The following is an 18,872-nucleotide window of genomic DNA, read 5'->3' on the forward strand; positions in this document are numbered from 1 at the left end:
GACGTGTCCAACAAAGCGAAGATAATTTGAGGATAAAGTACAAAAATATTTTTAGAAAAAACGGTTACCAAAAACTTTCAAAGAAAATAAATCTAGTAACATGTAAAATAATGAATTAAAATTAATTAACAATATATAACATAAATAAAGTGTTTTTATACAATAAATTTATTTTATTTTTCTGTGTTTTATATTTTATTTTTGTAACATGATTACGTAATTTTGTACCTAAAAGCCGTGAGTAAATTATGTATGCCTTATACACACAGAGAAATCTAAACTATTTAAACAAAAGCATTACATGACATTTTATATTTAATTAAAAGTATGGGACTTTGGTTCATATGTTTTTCTTAGATATCAATAACCCGACTTTAAACATTATTAAATTAAAGTTACAGATATTCTGTTCTTAACATAAAGACAAGATTTATGAAAGTAGCCTTGCTCAGCATATTTGATAAGGAATAATCTGTCAAGGGTTCGAAACATAGTAGGCCAAAGTCCACAAGTTTTGTTTAGAAAAAAAATTTAAAGTAATTAGGATTTGTTAAAATGTACAAGCCAAACAAGTTTACAAAACAGTTAAGAAACAAAGAAATTAAGATTTTATAATATTCACCTTATGTCTTTTTAAAATCTATTTTAAACACAGAATTACAGCTTTGAAGGTGATTATTTGCAATGACGTCATAAAAAATTAAAGGGTCCAGAATTTTTGACCTCATGACAAAAATTACGTAAAGGCATTTGACCATGAAGTGTATTTTATAAAATTAATATAATAACACATCATATAAGAAATTTATTCAATAAAATTTAGATAAATTAATCAAAATAAAACTGTTTTAAAAAAGAACAATGCCACGTTTTATTACATATGTTAACCTTTGAACCCAATAAAAACATTTTTTTTTCTAAATTGCGTCATCAAGTGTATTGTCCTTATTTATCAATGAGTAATTCTTTTGCTTGGGTTCGTCTAAATTTTGTTAGTTGTCTTGAACAACGATTTAAAAGGTTTTAAAAAGAGTGTAATCAGTTTTAAATTAAACTATATAATACTACATTGTTATATATATAAGCACCTAGCTAATCCTTAAGTTTAAATCTATGTAAAGGCATTTTTTAAGGTTGAAAAATCAAGTTTAAAAAATAGATTTTATTTTACGTATTTTATATATTCTAAGTTATTTATTTAGCGTTTATGTAATAGATATAACTTACTTACGTACAATTTACTTTTAAGTTAACTTTAACAATAAATTAAAAGACTTTTTATGTGTTATAAGTAGCTTAAATGTTAACAGTTTTAACATGTTTTAATTTTCTTATTTAGCGGTTTGGATTTTTTGTTTCTTGTATTTTTGTTGCACTAACATTTAGAATCTAAATCAAAAAGTGGTAACTCTGCTTGAACTATAGTGGGATATGTGTATATTGTTGTTCAAGGGTTTATAAAAATATTTATTACACATTTCGATGGATTACGCAAACCAAAGACCCCCATTTAATAATCATCAACCAAATTATAACAATGGACCAGCAGGAGATGTAAATCGCTTACATAATGGTAAATATAAAGTTTTGTAAAATTTTATATATATATTTAAAATGTAAATGATATGGTAATCTCAAAATTAGTTTAGATAAAGTGATTTAATTTTTAATAATCGCAAGAATTTACCAATTTTATTTAAACGCAAGTTAACTTTAAAATTTTTTAAATATATATATATATTCTCTTGCTTATCTAAATCCCTTTCAATAACTATCCAATTTTGCTATTTGACATTCTAGTACCACTAAATAAGTGTTTTTTATTTGGGTATTGTTATTTTAAAGTCCGGGTAATTAACTATTTTAAAAACTTGGTTTTAAAGAAATTGTTTACCCATTTTGCCTTTGGCCTAAAATCCTAATAAATTGATTATTTTGTAGTGATATAAAAACAGATACTGTATGGACTATAAATTGGGTCATTCTAGTTAAAATATATTTAAATATAGGACAATGCAACTGCATTTTATGTAGCTTATAATGCACATTAATTAAGTGTTAATAAAATGATTTGCTGGTTTAGCTTTTTAGTTAATTTAGTTCAGGAAGCATTTTATTTTAGTGGAATTTTTAAAACTAAATGGGTTTCCAATTACCTTGTTTCCTTTATAATGTAAAACTGGATTTAAAATAGTTTGGTATTGTGAATTTTTGGAAAAAATAGTTTGGTATTGTAAAAAAAGACATAAAAAGGTGTCTTAGTTAAAGGTTATAAAATATTTAAACTAGTCAATTAATTTATATAAGTTCTGTTAGAATGTTTTAGTTTGTATTTTTAATTTGAAAAAAAAATGTGTAAATCTACACCTACAGGTTAAATAATGTTGTTAATAATTTCTATATATACTGTTGTTTTATGATGTTTATATATTTTTTACAAGTTTTACTTATATTTTACCCAGGTTCACATGACCAGTCATACAACCAACCCCATCAGCAACCCAACATGGGGCTTAAAAGTTCAGGAGTCCCACCAAACTACTCTCAAGGTAGGGGATATTCTTGTCTTATTTAAATATCAGTGTTTGGTTGTTTTTGAAATGATTGCAATTTCTAACAACACACTTATCGAAATTTTAAAGTAAAAAGTTTTACATTGTTTATAAAAATTCATTTTGACGCAGGACCTTCAATAAACTACCAGCAGCAACCGCCACCCCCTACCAATAATTATCAACAAAACACCAATCTTCGAAGTGGTGGACAACCAAATTTTACCAATGGGCCACCTCAGCAATCTGGTTATGCACCACGTCAGTCTTTTACACCGCCACCAACTGGATTAAGTAAGTTTTTTGCATTTGAATGTAATATAGTAAATATATTTTTGACCAGTATTTTTTGGCAAGTTTAAAATAATAGCCTAGTCTATAAAGCAAATCTATTTATTAAAAAATACTGCTAAATGCACATTAAGAAACATTTAAAAATCAAGCAATACTTACTATATATATTTAATAAATTTAGAAGTTTTATTGATAGGTACAACATTAAGTATTTACATTTCAAACTGTCTGTTAAAAAGTTATTACACCTAAAACATTATTGACCAGATGCTGGATCAACTATATTATTTTACAGAACTTTGTTTTTTTGTTAATATGTTAATCTTGGATTAGTTTAATCTTTTAAATACTTGTGATGTTGATTTAACCTTTGTACCTTGCAGCTGTTGTCAATCATTTGTTTTATAATAATTACTGCCTACATAATAATACCAGTTTATTATACTGGACAATAAGTTATACTATAAACAAAGCATTTAATGATATTAAAAATTTCACTATTACATTGAATCCCATGATGTTTATGTTGTTTTATTGCAACTAAAATAATAATTTTATGATATATATATATACCAGTAATACCTAAGATTCTAAACCGTTTTAGCAGTTTATTTACTGGGCAATCAAAATCAAAAATAAACCAAACTGCCAAAGGCAACTCGAGACTTGGTCAGGGTAACTGGTGTTACTCTATGTTTAGGTCGTACAGTCGACCTTCCCACATCGAGGATAAAGATATATCAAAAAAAAAATTAATGTATCAATATATTATGCACAACATTATCATTATTAACTTTATCACATTTATTTTAGATTCCAGTTTAAATAATTCTTACAACCAGCCACCAACTATGAGGTCACAGTCACTACATAATAGTGCTAACAATTCACAACGTAATTCTCCCTTACCTGGCCAAGCTGTAAGTTTAATTGTTTAACCATTTGTTTAACAAGGAATTTGTTTGCAATAATCCTTTTATATGGGGACTTAAAATCTATTGGTTGAGCAAACTTTTTTTTATACTTGTACATTATTTGTGCTTGAATAATTTTACATTTTTGGATTTAATTTTTATTAAATATATACTAGGTTTTGTTGCTAAATTATGATTGGTTCATTTGTATAAATACTACTTTGTATTCTAAATTGTTTTTTACATATATTATTTAATATTTTTTTGTATAAATATCCTTAATGTGGGAAGGTTGAATTCACAACTTAAACATAGAGTAACATCGAAGTTAACCCGACCCAGTCTCGAGTTGACTTTGACAGTTTGGAATATTATAATTTATATTTGCCCGACAATTAAGCTTCTGATTGTGTAAAATTAAAGCGGTTGGAATTAAACCCATGACCTCACTTAGAAAAGCCAAGTGTTCTAACGCTTACACCATGCTGTTGGTTATTTATTAAATTTAACTTTCTAAAAATCATTTTTAAAACTTATACAGGCTCCACCAGTCCAACCAAGCTATCAATCTGCTTTTACACCAACTTCAACTCTCTCAAACCAGCAATATGGTTACAATAACCAAGTCCCGCCACCACCCTTGTCAGGACAACAAAATTATACCCAGAGTGGTCAACAAAAACTTACCGGACCACCACAATACACCAACCAAAATGTGAGTAAACCACCACCTTTGCCTGGACAACAATTTCCGAACCAGCAAAGCACCAGTGGACATGTATTACAAGGTGGTGGTTATACTGGTCAAACCAGCTCTGCACCACCGTTGCCAGGGCAACAGTTTGGACAAAACATGGGCTCAGTTCAAGCTAGTTCTGGCCAACAATTTGCTGCTCAAAACATTGGTCCCCCACCATTACCTGGGCAACAATATACACCACCAACCAGCAGTATACAACCATTAAATAACCAGCAGTATAAAAGTGGTGCACCACCCCCTTTACCAGGACAACAAATTACAAGTCAAGGTGGGGCAATTAATTCAGGCCCCCCGTTACCAGGGCAACAATACAATGCTCAAAATGTTAACCCCCCTCCCTTACCGGGTCAAAACTACCAAGGTCAACCTGCTCAGGCACCTCCCCTACCGGGCCAACCTTATAGTGGAACCAACGTGCAAAATCCACCACCTCTACCCGGTCAATCTTTTCAACAACAGCCACAAGGTAACCTGAATGTTTGTGAATTTAATTTCGTCTATGATACCTTATGCAATTGTATATTCAGTTCTAGGTATAAATTAATTGAATATACACTTGCTTTACTTTATATGTTGTGCAACAAATTGAAATAATTGTCTAAAAATATGACTTAAATTGCAGTCATTAAAAAATTTGTAATTGTAACCGTATTTGACAATTTTAACTCTAAATAATAACTTTTTTGGGGTATTGTAGTTTTGTAGGCCAATTCTTACCTTATAGTATAAAATTCCAAGTTTCAAAGCTTAATTTATATGCAGTAGAAGTTATTTTCGATAATTTTTTTCCTATTTATTGGTAACATTTTGGTGTATATATCATAATTACGTGTATATATGTTAACCTTTTAAAATTAAATTTATTTGTAGTAAATCAACCCCAACCTAACCAAGCTATAAACAGACAACCAGGACCACCTGGACCCCCAGGTCCTAATAATTTCCCCAATATAACAAATCAGATGGGAAACATGAATATTAATGAAGCTAGTAGACCCATCAATATTATGCAGGTTAGAATACAAGCAATATTTACAGCAGAAACTTTAATTTTAAATTATAAACTTACATACAAAATTCCTTTTTATAGAATTTAGTTTTATTTTTTAATAATTATAATTGAATTTAATTTTTGATTAAGTTTGTTTTAAACTTTAAATTTTAGTTATATATAGTTATAACTTTTATTTTATGCTAAAATTGGTGCTGACAGGTATATCAGTTATTATATTAAACTATTTGTAAAAAATTACTCTTTTTAATTAAATAGAATTTCAACAATGTTTTGAACTTAATTTTTCACCAGGAAAGTAGATTATTACCGAGAGTCAAACCATCAGAAAATCCGTTGCATTTTGAAACAAATGCTGATCATGGGTTGCTTATCCCTCCTAAAAGAAGAAATTGTAGACCTAGGTGAATACTCATTTTAGCTAGCTTGTGTTAAAATAAAATACTTTTATATTTTTATTTAACTACTTTGTATAATACAGTAAACTTCTGAATTAAACAATTCATATGATTTTTCTTTCAGTTTTAGCAACAGTTTTTTAATATCCATGATATATATATTTAAAATGTTTATTTAAAGTTTTATACACAGCTTTATGTTTCCAAACTAAAGGACAACATTTTTTACTTGTTTTATTTTATTTTTATTTAACATTTTATTTTGTGTTTCAGTTTACTGCGATGTACCTTAAAAGCAGTTCCCCAAACACAAAACTTATTAAACAAAGTGAAGTTACCTTTTGGTCTGGTTATTCATCCTTTCAAGGATCTTAGTTCATTACCTGTTATATCTGCAGGTTAGTTGTGCAAAAACCAACTATAATATGACCTGCACTTCTCTGTTGTTAACAGTTGCTCTGTTGTAGATACAGTTTTTGCTGGATCACTATTTTTTGATATTATTAAATTTGTAATGTTGCAATATTAAAAGATCTGCTAGTTAGTTTTTAAACTGAATTGACCTTTTTTTTGATTTAAAACATTTAACGCTATGATGATGATCATCGTACCTAATGCTGACCAGTTTAAATGTAGACTGAGATGGTCTCATCACAACATTGACAAAACTATTTCTGAGCGTTACTTAAAATTAAAATCAAATTTTTTGAAATCAAAGGTTTTAAAACTGGCAGAAGTTGGTGCTATATAAACACACAATATGGGAGTAGTGGGAATCAAACCAAGGGCCTTATGTGTTGATGTTTAGTGTCATCTACCACTGCACTTGCCTATATTTTTTTGAGAATTAAATATTTTTATTTAATTGATCTTCAGGTACAATTGTTCGTTGCAAGCGATGTCGAACTTACATAAACCCATTTGTAAGTTTTCTCGATGCCAGGAGGTGGCGCTGTAACATGTGTTTTGCTGTCAACGACACTCCAGAGGAGTTCTTGCACCACCCGGTGTCTAAAACTTACGGTGAACCTCACACGAGGCCAGAATGCACCAATGCTACCATTGAGTTTATTGGTAAGAACAATTTGTAACAAATTTTTAAAAAAGTTCAAAAATAAAAAAATTCAATCTTGTCTTACAATATTAATTTAATTTTCTAATTTATTAGATAAATATTTTATTTTTTTTGATCTGTTTATGACAATTTTAGTTGTAAACATAAGTTAGCCTAAAAAATTAACAATTTTTAAATTATACACTTTCAATTTTGTATTTATATCACCCCAATACTTGAAACTTTTTAGCTCCCCAAGAATATATGTTGCGACCACCACAGCCAGCTGTTTATATGTTCTTGATGGATGTTTCCCACTCAGCAATTGAATCTGGATATTTACAAATTGTTTGTGATGTAAGTATGGTTAATTATTCGTTATTGTTTAAAAATAATTTTTATTATTTGTCTTTTAAACTTATTATAAGTATAAATAAAATATATTAAAAAATAGCTAAAAATTGTTTTTCTTTAAATTTAAAGTGTTATATTATGGAGTTTTTTAATTTATAAATGATGTATATAGCACGTTAGTATGGTTGACCTTGAAACACAAAATGCCATTAGAACCTCTAAAAAATGTCTGTGGTACAATTTAATTTTCAAATCAAAAACCAGGTTACCATGTTTTTTTGGTGACGTAGAAAATATTAGTTCAAGCAAGTTGGTTGTTGTCAAAAAACCAATGCATTGCATTACCAAGGGTGACAATTTAAATTATAAAACATTTAACGCGATGATGATTTGTGTTCTGACCAGTTTAAATGTAGACTGAGATGTGCTGGATTGCATTGACAAAAAAACCTATCTGAGCGTTAAATTAAATTGAAATCATGTCTAGGCCATTAGAAATTTTTTTAACAAAATATTGGAACCTTATTGATTTTTTTATATTTTTTTGTTATTTGAATAAATTTTTTAAATTTTTGTTTCTCTGATTTTTATTTTCTATTTTTTATATTTTTTTGTTATTTGAATAAATTTTTTAAATTTTTGTTTCTCTGATTTTTATTTTCTATTTTTTATATTTTTTTTTTATTTCAGGCATTGTTGGATAGTTTGGATCAACTACCAGGAGACGCTAGAGCAAGAATTGGATTTTTAACGTACAACGGAACCGTTCATTTTTACCGACTCAATGAGGGACTTTCACAGCCCCAAATGATCGTGGTTTCAGATATTGATGGTAAGTAAAAATATAAATTCAAGTCTTTTTTTATAGTTTGGAGCCTTAGTTTTTAGCCTACATGGAGTTTACCAAAATTTTATGTATTTATATTTTAAAATGATTCCAATAATTACAAATTTTATATCCAAAAATGCAAATCAAATTTTTTAACTTTTTCTTCTAGACCTCTTTTTGTTAGTTTTATTACTATCAAAGGTATTTTAAAACCTATTGAAAACCAACAATTTAGTGACAGAAGCGGGATTCGAATCTGTACCTCTTAAGTAACTAGGGCCTGAACGAAGCACTTTTTTAATTTTTACACTTTGCATTAAAAAGTAATTTTTTCTTATTTTTAGACATGTTTGTGCCAACACCAGAGAACCTTCTAGTTAACTTAAAAGAAGGAAAAACTTTGATCCAGGATCTCTTGCATCAACTTCCGATTATTCATAATGTTGAAACGGTTGAGGAGGTCGACACTTTTTCTGCTCTTGGACCTGCGCTCGAAGTTGCAAAAATAATGATGGTGGGTTTGAATTTTCTGTCAGAATGAAAATTTCTGTCAGAATTTTTATAATAAATTTCTTAAAATATTTTCAACAATTTATTTTATTTTATTTTTTCATGATTCAAACTAAATAAATGTTTTTTTTACCCCACAGAGCTCATTTGGGGGTAGGGTTACAGTATTCCAGCATTCTATTCCATCTGCTGGCCCCGGGACCCTTAAACCAAGAGAAGACCCCAATAATAGGTCCCGGGATGCCCCCCCGGCGTCTCTTAACCCTGCCACTGATTTTTATAAGAAAATGGCGCTGGATTGTTCTGCTCATCAGGTTGGAATTTTAAAATAATTTTAACTGTTGTTGTATATATACTTTAAAGCTTAATTGTATTTTAATATTGATATATAATAAGCTTAGTGGAAGATAAATATAGATACATGTTCAAAACTGCTGTTTGTGGTATGCGGGTAAATTATCTTGGGGGCAAATATTAGTTAAACTTGCGAACATATTACGACAATTAAAACGGAAAGTAGGGCGGGTTATCGACTATTATAACAAATGATTTAAAAAAAAAATTTTAAAGGGGTAATGTTTTTAATAATGATTTGTTTCCAAGGTAAATTTTCTTATGAAATTATGACCTCATGTGCTTGATGCTAATTTTTCTTGTTTTTATATTTAAATTTATAACTTATTTATATTTAATGTTTAATGATGAATGATAATATTTATTTGATTTTTGTTTTAGGTAGCAGTTGATTTCTTTTTCTTTAATGCTCAATATGTGGACATTGCTACTCTCTGTAAGTTGTATTTTGTTATAAGAATATTAATTTAAGCATCGCTGTTAATAAGTTTACAGAAGTTTTAACTATTTTCTATTTTAAATGTCAAAACAAATTAACAAATTTCTATGTTCATGATTTATTTAATCTATATAAAATAATAAAATAATATGACCTCATTCGGTTCACTCTCTCTTCGATTTTTACAATTTTTTAACTAAAATAAATTTAAATAACATTAACTTTATTCCAAAATAACCAAATGATTTTCTTTTAGCTTGTGCTTCAAGATTCTCAGCAGGAGACCTCCATTATTATCCCAACCTCCATGTCCAACACAATCCCATGGAGGCGGAGAGATTGAGTCGGGATCTGGAGAGATATTTGCAGAGGAAGATCGGGTTTGAGGCAGTGATGAGAATAAGATGTACTAAAGGTAATAAAATATTATATTTTTAATAATAAAATTAATTTTTTATAACCTCCTTAATTGACGGTTTATTATTACCTTAAAACTTGAAAATAACCTGAAATAAACCGCACGAACTAATTTTTGTTGCAACCTCATATATAATACACTATGACTAGCTAGCTACTTTAAACCAGTTTTATATTTTTTTAAGAAATGTTATATTTTGTAACATTTCTTTATCTTAAAACCAAATTTTAAATACTATAATTGTATTGTATAAATATACAACAATTTTCTGATTTGTTGTCATTGCATTATCGCTTATTTATCTTGTAATAATAATGGTTTTCTTTGGGTAAAATCAATTACCATTACAAAAAGTTAAACATTATGCCATTTAAAATTATATTGCATAGCATTAGATATAAACTTTATAGAGTTACTTAAATTTTTCCTGGACTTTACTTCCTAAACTAAATATTCCTAATACTTTTTTAATTTTTTGATACAAACTTTGATGCATTTGAAATTTACCAAAATATTTTAATAACAGGTTTAGCCGTCCATACTTTTCATGGCAACTTCTTTGTACGTTCAACTGACTTGTTATCACTAGCCAATGTCAACCCTGATAGTGGGTATGCAGTTAATCTTTCCATTGAGGAATCACTCACTGAGCTAACTGCTGTCTGCTTTCAAGCTGCCCTTCTGTATACAACTAGCAAGGTAACATTGTATTCAAATACTGATTATTAGGTTAATTTTATGGTACAACTATGTAGTGTTTAAATTAAGTTTAAAATAGGTTTTTTTATATGTATCTTTATCCTTGGTGTAACAACAGTTACTCTGACCTAGTTTCAAGTTGACTTTGAAGGTTTGGGATATTATTGATTATAATTGCCTAATAAATAAGTGCTGGCTCAGCAGAAGTTTATATCGTTTATATCTCAAAATTTACTGTATATTTGTTAAATTGCTATCTTAAAAATTTTCTTTGGTTTTTCCGGAAAGCCTTTTTAATTAATTGTTTTTTTGTAAATAATAAAATACTTCTCCTGAATCACAGGGTGAACGTCGTATAAGAGTCCACACAATGTGTGTTCCAGTTGTTAAAACCCCAGCTGAGGTTTTACAAAGTGTTGACTGTGTTGCTGTGGTTGCCCTACTTGCTAAAATGGGTGAGTTTAAATTGGGTTAAGTGCTACTGTAACCAGATATATTAGAATGAGAAATTAAGAAATATATAAACCTGTGCAATTTTATTAGTAAACTTTCGTTGCTTGTAATAAAACTAGTATTTTATTGGTTTAAATGGCCAAGTGTATTTTCCATAACCCCTTACAACTTATAAATTTTATATAAATATGAAAACTAAATGGTTTGTTAACTTTATAGTTTTTTTAATAAAAAAAAAAACGCCATTAGTGGTGTAAGGCCACTTCTGGCAAATAAAAGTGACAAGTTTTGATCAGATTGCCACTGTTAAAATTCAGTCTGTAGGGCAGTCAATTAACCTAATAGTATGAACAACAAAAACATATTTGTCTGTTTTTAAGTACAAAAATTATGCCAAATTTTGCCGTAAACTTAACTTAGAAAACACAAGTATAGGTAATGTTAAAACAATATAACTTTTAAATTTAATTTTTCTTACAGGAGTTGATCGTGCCATCACAGCCACTCTCCCAGATGCGAGGGATGCCATTTTAAACGCTTGTGTTGATCCAATCAAAGCTTACAAGGAGACATTACCACAAAGTATGACAACTAGTGGTGTGTTTGTCCCCAAATGTTTGAAATTGTTTCCACTTTACATTCACTGCTTGCTTAAACATGTAAGTAGCAAAATTTAGAATTTGGTTGTTAAATTATCAGTAATTGTGTCTATTATAAATCAAACTTGTTAATAATGTACCAATATTTTTTGTAAAGACTTACTTTTTATGTACTACCGTTAGGGCTGCATTTAAATTGTTGTTATTTGGTCACAACTAGTATATGCCTATGGTAATTCACCCAGGCACCACAAATGGCAGTTTTATTACTTTAAATTAAACAAACATATTATATTAAATCACCCACCAAGCTCCATTATAAATAGACTTGAAGTATAACAAGTTAACATGCTTTCTCCGTACGTGGATATACATTGGTTTTATAAGCGCGTCTGATCAGCTTGTAGTGCCTTTAGGCCGATGGCTTTGATCGACTGTTCGCTAAAAAAAAAAAAATAAATAACATGCTTAATATCTATTGAAAAAGTGTAATTTTTTTATTTTTACGCCCTATTAAATAATAATAAAACATGTTTTTTTAAGATTTTCAATAGAATATTATTTTAACCATAAATATTTTTACTTTATAGCCAGCCTTTAGAAGTGGAATTTCAACCAAATTAGACGAGCGAGTATTTTCCATGATCAACTTCAAGATGCAACCTGCAGCTTATCTAATGCAGGATATTCATCCTGATCTTTATAGAGTGGATAATTTGGATACAGTGGTCAGTACTGCTTTGTTACTTGTTTATTTATACTAGTAAGAGCCCGCTCTACAGTTGGGATTTTAATTGTTTTAATATGGTCACAACTTTTAACTAATATACCTAAGACAATTTACACACGCATTACAAAAAACAGTTCGATTTATTTTGTAAGTCTAAAAACTTTACATACAGTTATATATCTTTCACTACACTTGATTATATTTAAGTTTTTTTATATGAAAGCTTTTCTATCTTTTTATTTACTGTTTGGGGCTTTGATAATGCTTGTTATATTGTAACTAGAAAAGTAAATTCAAATAGGTATTTACCAAAGGATTTTTGTTTTTAAAAAGTTAATCTATTTGACCATTCAAAGTAAATACCATTTGTTGATTTTTATCCTATTTTAACATTTTTCTTTTCAGGAGTTGTCCAAAGTAGGAGACAGGGAAGTCCCCCAACCCGATCTTCTACCTTTAAGCTCAGAATCGTTATCACAGAGTGGTTGTTTCTTACTTGATTGTGGGTGGAAGTTCTTGCTATTGGTCGGGAGACAAACCAATCAGAGCTTTATAAATGATGTATTGGATTCTCCACAGTTTAGTAATATTGAGGACCCTATGGTAAGAAAACTGTTAAATGTGCAATTATGGTGTAGTGGTCAGAACTATTCCTACACTAGATGAGGTCCTGGGTTCGATCCCCAGTGATCTCATGCTGTATCACGCTTAAGTAATACGCTACAAACAGTACAAACTCCTGCTGAGCCAGCACCTAATCAGTATCATAGTTATCAGGCTATTATAGACTATATAATATCCCAAACTGCCACAGGCAACTCAAACTGGGTCGGAGTAACTGTTGTTACTCTATGTTAAGGTTGTATATTTGACCTTTCCAGATCGAGGATAAAGATATATACAAAAAAAGAGTGGTTAAATATTTAGGTTGATTTTTTTTTTTTTTTATAATAATGTTGTTTACTTTTTTAAAAAGATTATTAATAGTAGCTGAACAAATGAGTAAACTCTCAGGTATATTTTTAATCTTGCCCTTTATTAAAATGAATTTTTTTATTTTAGTATTCTGTACCTGAATTGGAGAACCCAGCTTCTGAATTATTCCATAGTTTTGTTGATTGGTTACAGGACATAAGACCCCACTTTGCTCCAATTAGAGTTATAAGGTAAAATTTCATAGATTATTTGATAAAATAGTCAATTTTTTAAAGATATTCTAACAAAGTTTTGGTATGATATTTTTTTTTTGTATATATTTTATTTATTTTTATCCTCGATGTGGGAAGCTCGAATGCGCGACCTAAACATAGAGCAACATTAGTTACTCCGACCCAGTCTCGAGTTGCCTGTGGCAGTTTGGGATATTATAGAGACTATAATTGCCCGTTAGTTATGCTGCTGATTAAGTGCTGGCTCAGCAGGAGTTCATACCGTTTATAGCGCCTTACTCAAGGGCGCTACAGCATGAGAGCAGTGGGGATTGAACCCACGACCTCATAGTGGTGTAGCAAGTGTTCTTACCACTACACCACGCTGCCATATTGTAAAACCTATTTGTAATAGAAAAATACTTTATAATTTTTTTGAACCTTTTTGTCTTAGTATGTCTTGAAGTATTTTTTCCTTTATTTATACTTAAATTTTTCCCTCCAGAGATGACAGTAGAGAGCGCCATTTATTTTTCTCAAAGCTGTTGCAAGACCGAACCGAGTCGTCGATGTCCTTACAAGAATTTCTTATTCATATTCAACAAAAACTTTCCTAAACTAGTACAACATTGATGCTTACATTATAAAAGTAGGGTGAAAAAAGGCATTTTTGGGGTTGTTGTTATTTTTTTGCAATTCGTATTTAATATTCAGTTGTTTACTAATTTTAATACTAGTCATAATACCTTATATTTAAGTGTAGTTGTAGCTTATTTAAATAGCGCACTTGTTTAGATCTAAACTGGGCTTCTGCTATTAATGTAAAGTTCATTGCAATTTAAACGTTTTTGTGAATAGTTTGTAATTTGTAAAATTCTAATTCGTGTTTTTGTGTATGTCACGTTTATGTTAGGGTTAAACGAAATCGAAACTCAACATAGTGTTTGTATATTTATTAAACAAGCTTCACATGATGGTAAAGTACGATAACACCTGCAAATTTCACATTACTTTGCTGGATTATTTGCGTTGAGTGTTATCAGTCTTATGATTTGATTTTATCCAATAAAACAATATATTACGATTAAGAAAAGATTTGAAGTTTTTTTGTTGAAAATGTTGGTAGATTTGGTTAAAATAAATGTCATAACCAAAAACGCCATTATACCAAAATGAATGAGACTTTTTTGTTAACCTCATTTTACCCAAACCCCCTTCTCGGAAATGCTAGTTTATATCCAATGTATGCTAGTCTATATCCAATGTCTTTATTTTAGTCTATATCCAATGTTTTTAAACTAACTATAACGCCCAATAGATTGTCCCGTTTCTGGCATTTCAACCAATAAATCATGCTTTAGTTTGAGAGTTATTCAGTCTCCGTTCTTTAACGTCAAATGTATATACAAATCATACAAGAAAATAAATTTTATTTGATCCTTCTTCCTTTAAATAATAGGTTGAAAAACTTTACACAAACATAACTAGAAATAATATCAACATAATAATGGCCAACAGAACTATCATGGTAAGCATTTAGCCCTAAAAAACGCAACTTAAACATTTATTTATACTTTAACACTTTTTTTATACTTTAAAATTGCATAACTAGTTCTCGAAATAAACAAGTCACAACTCTGACTATGACGTCAGCCAAACATCTCTTGTGACGCATACGTCATGTAAAGATACCCGTCTTCGTCCACGTATTCGTTGTAAACTTCTGTTATAGTCATGGACATGCTGGGCATCTTTCGTTTCTTTACAGTAAAGTACAAGGCCTGGGAAGATCCGATACACATTCTATTTCTGTAACAAACGATAGGGGTTATTTAAATGTATGTTAAGATAGCAAATTTAGCAGATATAAGCAAACAAATTGGCAAATTGAATACGATTTTTGTGGTGTAGACCATATAATAATACCCAAACCCAGTCTCAAGTTTTACAAGTTTAAGATATGAAAGACCTCATATTATTACCACAACCCAGTCTCAAGTTTTAAAATATTATCAACCTCGTGGAACTACCCCATTCCAGTTCCATGTTGTAAAAGTTTAAGATAGTTTTAACCACATGATATCACCCCAACCCAGTCCCAAGTTTTTAAAGATTTTTAACCCCATGATATTACCCCAACCCAGTACAAGTTTAAGATAGTGTTAACCACATAATATTACTCCAAATCAGGCTAAAGTTGTGTAAGTTTAAACCAACTTTTAAATTCCTTAATGCCAACACAGTTTCCTGATATGTCAATTTAAGACATATTGAACGTCATGATATTACATCCACACAGTATTAAATTGCACCACAGTTTGCCGTTGTAATATGTCCTATGACAGGTCTCAAGTTGTGCAAGTTTTAAAGTGTTTACAACTTTTTGTTGGGTTAATGTTTATTAGTAAAAGTTATTTTCTTTGTTTTGTTTATGTTTACTTATTTTTCTTCTAAAATTGCATTTTTGAGCGGCAAAATTAAGTCGCTAAAGCGATTAATACAAACATAAACAACATATATTAACATACCTTACAATTGTAGCAAAATTACTCATCGTCATTTCGTTGGGGACTAAATACTTCGACTTGTCAAGAATTGGAAGATATTTTTCTTTCTCATATCTTTCCAGTATTATCTGCAATTAGTAAATTGGCAGTTTAAAGTAATTTTACATTTAAAATACCACATAATACACAGCATACACATTACAAATATTAATAAAATTAAACCGCTAGTTGACAAATTCTTTCAAAAGTATTACATTTTTTAGAGTATAAGCATATTAAACTAGTAGACATTACATGGACTTTGGCTTTGTACCCTGCGGTTATTTAAAAAGTATAGCATTATACGCATTAATGCGTTTATGTTGAGTCATAATATACATGATGTTACGTGTTTAATATTTCCAAAGATACACGTTTTGAAATAAAGAACTCACTGGTATTTTTGTTGGATATTTTTCTAGTATTCCATATACTTCTTGCTTTCTTGTCACTAAAATTAAACAATATAAATTAAATTTTAAGTAGTCGACAAAAAATATGATTACTGAGCTGAAACTAACGTAACGCCAGGCCTTTCTTAATACATACACATCAAAAATAAGTCAAGTTTATAAGAATAACAAATGCTATATATTACTAACGTAAAGATTTCGTTTCTTTGAACGACTTATACGGTGTTGAATTTCTACTTGACATTGATAAAATCTTGCAATACCTACAGCTCAATAAACAATAAAATTCAAAGTTTTAAGTATTTCCTTATTGTCTTTTGTGTTCTGTTTACTACCAGTCAGCTTTTGAAATGAAGCTCAAAATTTTGGTTTCGCGTCTCGTGCTTTGGGCTAGTTTGTTATCTGCTGTAAGCTAATATAAAAACCACGTTGTTTTTCCCTTCAAAAAATAAATGTTTTGGTAATAAATAAATATGTTAAACAAAATACGGTTGAAAAAATCTGATTTTTAAGTTGTTTTAGGCGCTTAAGTAAATAAATATACATTGGTCTTACTACACTCTATTGCAATAGATTACTAACACTTTATGCAATTTGTGTAAGGATGTTACATTATGCTTTTAGAAACTTCTTTTTGAAATAACAAATTGATAGCATTATGCAATACTAGTAAATTAACTGCTATGTAAAATTTAAACTTGTTTGTTTTTGTAATTCTTTTAGGAATTTTATCTTTTTATAAGTGAATTAGTTTTGTCAATATTTTATGTGAAAGCAACAGTTGTGAATTCGGGCGAAAAAGATAAGATTTTGACGTTGAGCAAACGTGCTGTTTATCAATCATTTCAATGTAATTTTTTGAGCACACGGAGTTATGGAGAAAATGCGCTTTCAGACCAACGATAAGCCAGTTTTGCATTTAACCGACGTCAAAGAATATTCAAAGCTAAAATATCTCTTATGTCAAGAATTTATAAATACAAAAACAAATCGTTAAAGATGTATAACCTCTTGTGTGCTTTGTGCACTTATTAGTTTATAATTTTATTAAAGAATTATTAGATTAGATCAGCATAGAAAAGCAATTTTACTTGTTTAAGATAAAGATTCTAAAAGAGTAGGCAAAGATTGCAAAGAACTGCTCTCTAGTACCAATCTTAACATTTTTTATTGGTAGGTTATTAAACAAAATGCGTTCTTAAGACAAATGGAAGGAAAATTGATTCAAGCAAAATTTTTACCAGATTTTTAACAATTTTTGTTTCTCACCTAAATTACCTATTTTACATTATAAACAGTTAAACTTGTAGTTTCATGACGAATTTAATTCATTAGTTATGCTAAAAAGTTTAAGTTAAAATCTGGTCGCAAGTGGGCAGTGGTAGTAGTAAATCACTATGCAGTTATGTTTTAATGTTTAATTAGTTATATATCAACACTTGATAACAAACAAAACTTAGTTATTAAAAGATTTATCAGACAAGTTAATAATTAGCTAATTTGGTGATTTGCGTGAAAGGACCTTAAGGAATGGGACTAAACGTCGCATGTAATTCTATAAGTTACGCAGTAGTAAAAACTTATTGGCATTAGAATTATATAAAAACAATATAAACATATGTTTGCGTAAGCTACTTAAAACAAAGGTTTGTTTATTTTCAAGAATACTTGTGCTACTTTTTAAGCAGTTAAGTCACCTTTGTTTATTTTCAAGTAGTTTGGCAAGATTTAGCGTAACTCAAATCGGTGATTTAACGCTAAATAAATAAGACCAAAGTTCGATAAAAATCGGTACCCCCTTAGACCGCAACCACTAATATATTGTTATTTTTGTCAGGATGTTACGTTTAAAATTTAAGTAGTTTAAAGGGTTGGTTTACTGGCAACAAAAAAAGGACCATTTTAAAGCAATATAACGTTTAAAGGTGCATTTGAAGCTAATAATAGCGGCCTAAGATAACTTATTTTTCGGGATTTGTGGCATAAATTAGTATTTTATTGTCAAGTTTTTTAGAGTTGCTTATGAATTTCTTCCCATAGATGCATAAGCGGGACTATTTTTTAATTAATTCGGCTTAAAAATACACATAAATAATAATTTGTAAACTTATAATAAGCAGATATATTGATTTAATAATTACTAAATTTGCTTAAGGCCACGACTTTACAAAATTACATTTTTATGCCTGGCCACTTACAAAAATATAGTAAGCAAAGTTAGTATACTACATGTTTTCATTATTATTGTGAGAACTTTATTCTAGGCTACGTTTATAATTGCAAATGCATTCAGCTAATTAGCGTGGCTTTGCGCAAGTAAATAAATGGCTATTATGCTACTCTTAATAATAAAAATAAACTATAAAATATTTGTCGTTTATTTAAACTTGAGCCAT

The 18,872-nt window shown here is 29.4% G+C and overlaps 2 protein-coding genes across 2 annotated transcripts; one reads left to right on the plus strand and one right to left on the minus strand.

The window, feature by feature from the left end:
• The first annotated feature begins 1,343 nt into the window (after positions 1-1,343).
• On the plus strand, positions 1,344-14,491 carry LOC145746885 (protein transport protein Sec24A-like). The gene is made up of 22 exons (XM_082564842.1): positions 1,344-1,573; positions 2,463-2,549; positions 2,685-2,846; positions 3,660-3,766; positions 4,302-4,986; positions 5,391-5,533; positions 5,827-5,936; positions 6,204-6,328; positions 6,807-7,004; positions 7,235-7,341; positions 8,029-8,170; positions 8,512-8,681; positions 8,818-8,991; positions 9,413-9,467; positions 9,727-9,885; positions 10,415-10,587; positions 10,931-11,042; positions 11,521-11,699; positions 12,230-12,367; positions 12,775-12,972; positions 13,432-13,535; positions 14,023-14,491. The coding sequence occupies exons 1-22, from the start codon at positions 1,483-1,485 to the stop codon at positions 14,132-14,134; spliced, it is 3,531 nt and encodes a 1,176-aa protein (XP_082420968.1). The 5' UTR covers positions 1,344-1,482; the 3' UTR covers positions 14,135-14,491.
• Positions 14,492-14,930: 439 nt separating this feature from the next.
• On the minus strand, positions 14,931-16,804 carry LOC145758312 (microtubule-associated protein 1 light chain 3 gamma-like). Its single transcript, XM_082572503.1, has 4 exons — positions 16,666-16,804; positions 16,459-16,514; positions 16,046-16,152; positions 14,931-15,326 (listed from the first exon to the last, which is right to left on the minus strand). Exons 1-4 carry the CDS (start codon positions 16,718-16,720, stop codon positions 15,167-15,169), a joined length of 378 nt encoding a protein of 125 aa, XP_082428629.1. The 5' UTR covers positions 16,721-16,804; the 3' UTR covers positions 14,931-15,166.
• Positions 16,805-18,872: the final 2,068 nt, after the last annotated feature.

This window comes from Corella eumyota, chromosome 1, assembly GCF_963082875.1.
Source record: "Corella eumyota chromosome 1, kaCorEumy4.1, whole genome shotgun sequence".
NCBI lineage: Eukaryota > Metazoa > Chordata > Ascidiacea > Phlebobranchia > Corellidae > Corella > Corella eumyota.